The 4444-nt window shown below is 51.0% G+C and overlaps 1 protein-coding gene across 2 annotated transcripts; it reads right to left on the bottom strand.

Annotated features, from left to right (window-relative positions):
- Positions 1-450: 450 nt before the first annotated feature.
- Positions 451-2287, bottom strand: LOC105060348 (probable BOI-related E3 ubiquitin-protein ligase 3). Of its 2 annotated transcripts, none has more exons than XM_010944011.4 (4): positions 2093-2287; positions 1883-1977; positions 1375-1793; positions 451-1282 (listed from the first exon to the last, which is right to left on the bottom strand). In XM_010944011.4, exons 1-4 carry the CDS (start codon positions 2146-2148, stop codon positions 698-700), a joined length of 1155 nt encoding a protein of 384 aa, XP_010942313.1. In that variant the 5' UTR covers positions 2149-2287; the 3' UTR covers positions 451-697. The 2 variants fall into 2 exon arrangements, with proteins under 2 accessions (XP_010942313.1, XP_010942314.1); XM_010944012.4 differs by having other exon boundaries at positions 1375-1790.
- Between the last annotated feature and the right edge of the window lie 2157 nt (positions 2288-4444).

Here is a 4444-nt window from a genome sequence, read left to right as displayed (position 1 = left end):
CCTTTCGCTACTTTTGTAATACAAGTATCTCATACACGTAATGCAATGGAAACATACGTTATATGAATTTTAAAAAAAAGCAAAAAAAAGCACCTATAAATCTAATGATAATAAAACATTGTAACATGTGATAATAATAATAATAAAATATTAGAGCAAGAAGAACGGCCCCTTCAAGGTCAATAGTCTGGACCCTTTCTACAACCCTTCAAAGAACCAACAGCGAAGGAGCACTGCCGTTCCTTCACAGCCTTATTTTTCCTTCTACGCAACTGCCTTAGTTAATTCACACAGCAAATCTTAAAACCAGTACCAGCCCCACCTCAATTCGGATAAATTATGTTGTTCATATTTCTTCCTCAAATTGAAGACTTCCCTACCATGGGCATTATGAGTAACATACATTAAACGGCTGTACCATAGGAGCCACGACTGCATATGCTACCAAAATAAAACGAAAAAGAATTACGGACTCTATAGAACGAACGTTAGCTTACAAATTCCAACTTCATTACGGTCGCAGCCAGCAACGCGCCGATACTTCCACGCATCGAAACGACACCAAAAAGAAACAAAATAACTCCATGGTTCAGCCATCAGACGGTCGAGCCGAACCCAAAACAAGAGAGAAGAAACCATGAAAGCGACATTAGATGGATCAAAAAAAAAAGAAAATAAAAATAAAAATAAAAACCGATCAGGACATGAAGATTTGGAGAAAGTCGCTCTTAACGGATTGGCAGATGGGACACGTGTCGACCATCGGCTCGCAGTCCTTGCATAAGCAAAGGTGCCGGCAAGGGAACAGCAGAACGCACACGTCCTTCTCCTGGCATATCTTGCACGCCCTCCGCCATAGAAGCTCCTCGTTCTGCCGCAGCGCCGCCGCCTCCCGCCTCTCCTTTTCGTCGTCCTCGAAGCAGCACGACTGCGCATCGTCCGCCGGGAACGTCGCCGCACCCTCGCCGTCCCCGTAGCCATCGCAGCCCTGGTTGCAGCCGGCGGCAGCGGCGGAGGCCATGTTCTGGAGGAGAACCTGTTCCAGGCTCGTCTTGAGACTGTTAACGATGGCCTCGTTGTTCTTGGCGACGTTGAACCATATCTGGTTCTCGGCGCTCATCTGCCTCAGCTTCTCCTCCAACTCCGCATTCCGGCGGCTCGCGTTCTCCAGCTCTGCTTCTTTCTCCCTCAGCCGCTTCGCCACCCGCTGCTCCACCGCCGAAACCAGCTCCCGGCAATGCTTCTTCCGCACCTCCTCCCATCCCGATCGAAGCCTCTCATACTAATCATCACAAAATATCGAACGACGTTAGAACAGGGAACAAAAAAGGGAATCAACAAAAATCAAGAACAGAGACGGCTCGGATCCGATACCTGGAGGCGGACGAGGGCGTCGATCTCGATGTTATGGTGGCACAGATGGGAGGCGATTTCTTGCGCCAGAGGGGAAACGACGAGTGGCGAGGCGGCGGCGGAGACGGAGACGAAGTGGGGACGGCCGCTGGTCGAAGTCCCAGCAGACTCGAGCAACCGGCTCTGCTCGTGCGACAGCTGGGCGGCGTCGATTGTAGCTTCGGTAGCGTTGTTGGGCTTCAACGGAAGCCCGCCGAGATTGAGACTTGCGTAGGGGAAGGCGGGGATGGCGTTTTGGTGGAGATTGGGATTGGGCAGTACCATTGGCTCCTCGTCTCGGATCCGCTTCCGGGGCCCTGGGGCATTGCAAGTCAACTCGCTCGTTGGATCGCTGAACACCGTACAATTGTTAAAACCTTGCTGCTGCCGCTGCTGGCCTGCTGCACCAATCACAACCGTTCGATGAGCCCATCACCTTAGAGGATGAGGAGGAGGAGGAAGAGAGCAAAGAGGAGCCTGGATAGCTCACCAAGATGAGAGTAGCCGCCAAGGAGACTCCCGAGATGATGGTGTCGGGTGCGATCCTGGAGCATCTGGAGTTCTTCCAACACGCTGTTTCGAGACCTAAAGAACGGAGTATTAAGAAAGAGAGAAGGATGCTGTTGGGGAAACCGAAAGGGGGGAGAAGAGGGAAGCAAAAGTAGTGATCCTAAAATAACGCATCCTGGGGCATGCTCACCTGGAACGGAAGTCCGGGGAGAAAGCGTTGGATGGGTATTGGGCTTGCACGGCCATTGCCCGGGCAACTCCGATATCGTTGGGATTCGCTCGATGATTCTTATGTGGCCAGCAGGCAAGAGACGGGAAAAAGAAAATGAAAGTTGAGACGCGGGATTGAGGGTAAGGAGGGCGAAATGGCTTGCTGGTCGTATAGGGGGTTGGTATTTATAGAGGGATGGACGATGGACACGTCAGACAGCAGGTGCGGGAATGAAGAAACCAACAGGTCGTGGGGGAGGGTGTGGGGTCTGGAGCGGGCAGGGATTAGAAAGCGAAAGGACTGGTAATTGCTTAATGTTTTATGGCAGGAACTACTAATAAATTAATGGTTAGGACGGACGGTGAAAAAAGGGGTGGGCCGGGGGATGGACTCGTCGGTCTAACCTTCCCATCTATGGAGGGCGTTCACTCTCCGCGGATATGTAATTTAAATGGGTGGTTGTGGCAACGGACGGTCAAAAAGATGGGATCATATTTACCAAAAAAACAGAGAAACGTGATAACGCACGCGAGATTTGAGCGCCAAAGTGGTGGCCGGGGCCGCCGGACGGGGCATCGCACTTTCTTTACTCTACTCGTTTCTTTTTCTTAATTAATTAATTTTCTGTTCTTTCCACTTTGGTGATTATTTTACTGTCATTTAGTGGGATTAAGCAACAGTGAAACGTTTGCCGGAGAGTTGAATCGGACATAGATGAAAATAACAACCATTTCTTTCCATTTATGTGAATGGATGGCCATCTCAAACGTACATATAGGGAGATGGCGGAGCAGTATTACAGCAAACGCACACTTTTTCATTCTCCTCCAGCTCATTTTGGAATCACTTGGGACTGACTTTTTACGTCACTTGACGGTAACAACTATTTTTGGGGAGACGGTTTCTTCCTACCTCCCATCACCGATCCCTTCGCCACGGCATTTATCTCGCCGGTGCCATGCTTCCAGCTTGCCATTCTTGTGTCTTGTCCACAGCTTCCGCGCCCAGCAGCGCTGGACCACATGAACAACCCCACCCGAGGAGCTCACGCCCCCATGGCATCTGACGCATTCAATGGAAATAACGTGTCCAAAACCAATTTTTAAGACAGAGAGAGATTGATTTGATAAATAAATCGGGCGGTAAAAAAGAAAAAAAAAACTGAGACGTTATAAACCGCAGTTTGTTTTTATTATCTATAGCCGTTACGTGTGCGAGTAAAAGTAAGTACGTACATGGGTCGGGTGGAAGGAGCCAGAGATGGAGGGTAGGACAGGTGATCGGGCGACCGGACCGACCCGCTTTGGGAAACCCAAACCATCCACGTCACCGCCGGCTCAGGCACGGCCAGCGTTCGACGCCTTCGTGCCTTGGCCACTACGGAACTTACCCCGTAGGTGACGTGGCCCCTGTCGGGGTGTCACGCTTACTCCTCCTCAGTCCTCACCATCTCGGTTCCCGTGACAAGAGAGCCAGCCAAGAATGGTGGCATCCGCATTGGTGGGGCCGCGCGTTCCCCCCGTAATTCCCCTCTTACGCTTGTCTCTACCGTTTCTGTTTTCGTATCTTTTTGTTACGATTCAATGACGAGGCAGGGTTTGTGGGAGGGTTAGCGGTACCTCTCACTGCCACTGCTACAACGCTAGGGTCAGGCGGCAGCGCTGTTAGTGTCGGGTCCTGTTGTGACCAACGGCCCCTGACAACAGTGTCCCCCACTCCTCTCTTCTTCTCAAACTTCTCTTATTATAAAACTACCCTGCCTCGCACGCCAATGCACCCTTGTCTCCGAAGTAAGGAGACCCAACTCAAACAAGCAAAGAGTGAGTGCCTGTCCTGTAACCAAAGTGTATGCATATATATGAAATATGGGACCACGACTCCTGGTGAGTGGGGTTCCCTTCCAAGGTATCCGTACAAGCTTATAAAAAAAGAAGGGAAAAAAAAAAAAGATGGAGGGGAGACTCTTTTTCCCTGTAGAGGCTACGCTATCATGGAGTCAATTTTCCTGCTATCTATTTTTTACTTTTCCTCGTGTGGGGAGGGAAATTCCTCCATCCACTCCGCTGTTGCTGCTGCTGTTTCTGCCGCCGATGCCTATACCCGTTGCTTTGGTGTGGATGACAGTAAAATAATGACCTCCTCCTCAGGGGCGTGAACAGAGGAGAGGGGTGGGGGGCAGGCAGTTCGCTTAGTGCGCGAAGGGCACGCTTGAGGACACGGTGGTCAAGCCGCGGCCTCCGCTTTTGGGAAGACCGCCGCGACCGGGACGGAACAATCCCAGAAGATATGAGGTGACGGACACCGTGATGGATGGGTTGGGTCAAACGAGGC

This window comes from Elaeis guineensis, chromosome 1, assembly GCF_000442705.2.
Source record: "Elaeis guineensis isolate ETL-2024a chromosome 1, EG11, whole genome shotgun sequence".
Taxonomy (NCBI): domain Eukaryota; kingdom Viridiplantae; phylum Streptophyta; class Magnoliopsida; order Arecales; family Arecaceae; genus Elaeis; species Elaeis guineensis.
Note: the sequence above shows the minus strand (reverse complement) of the source record. Positions and strands in the feature narration are given on the sequence as shown.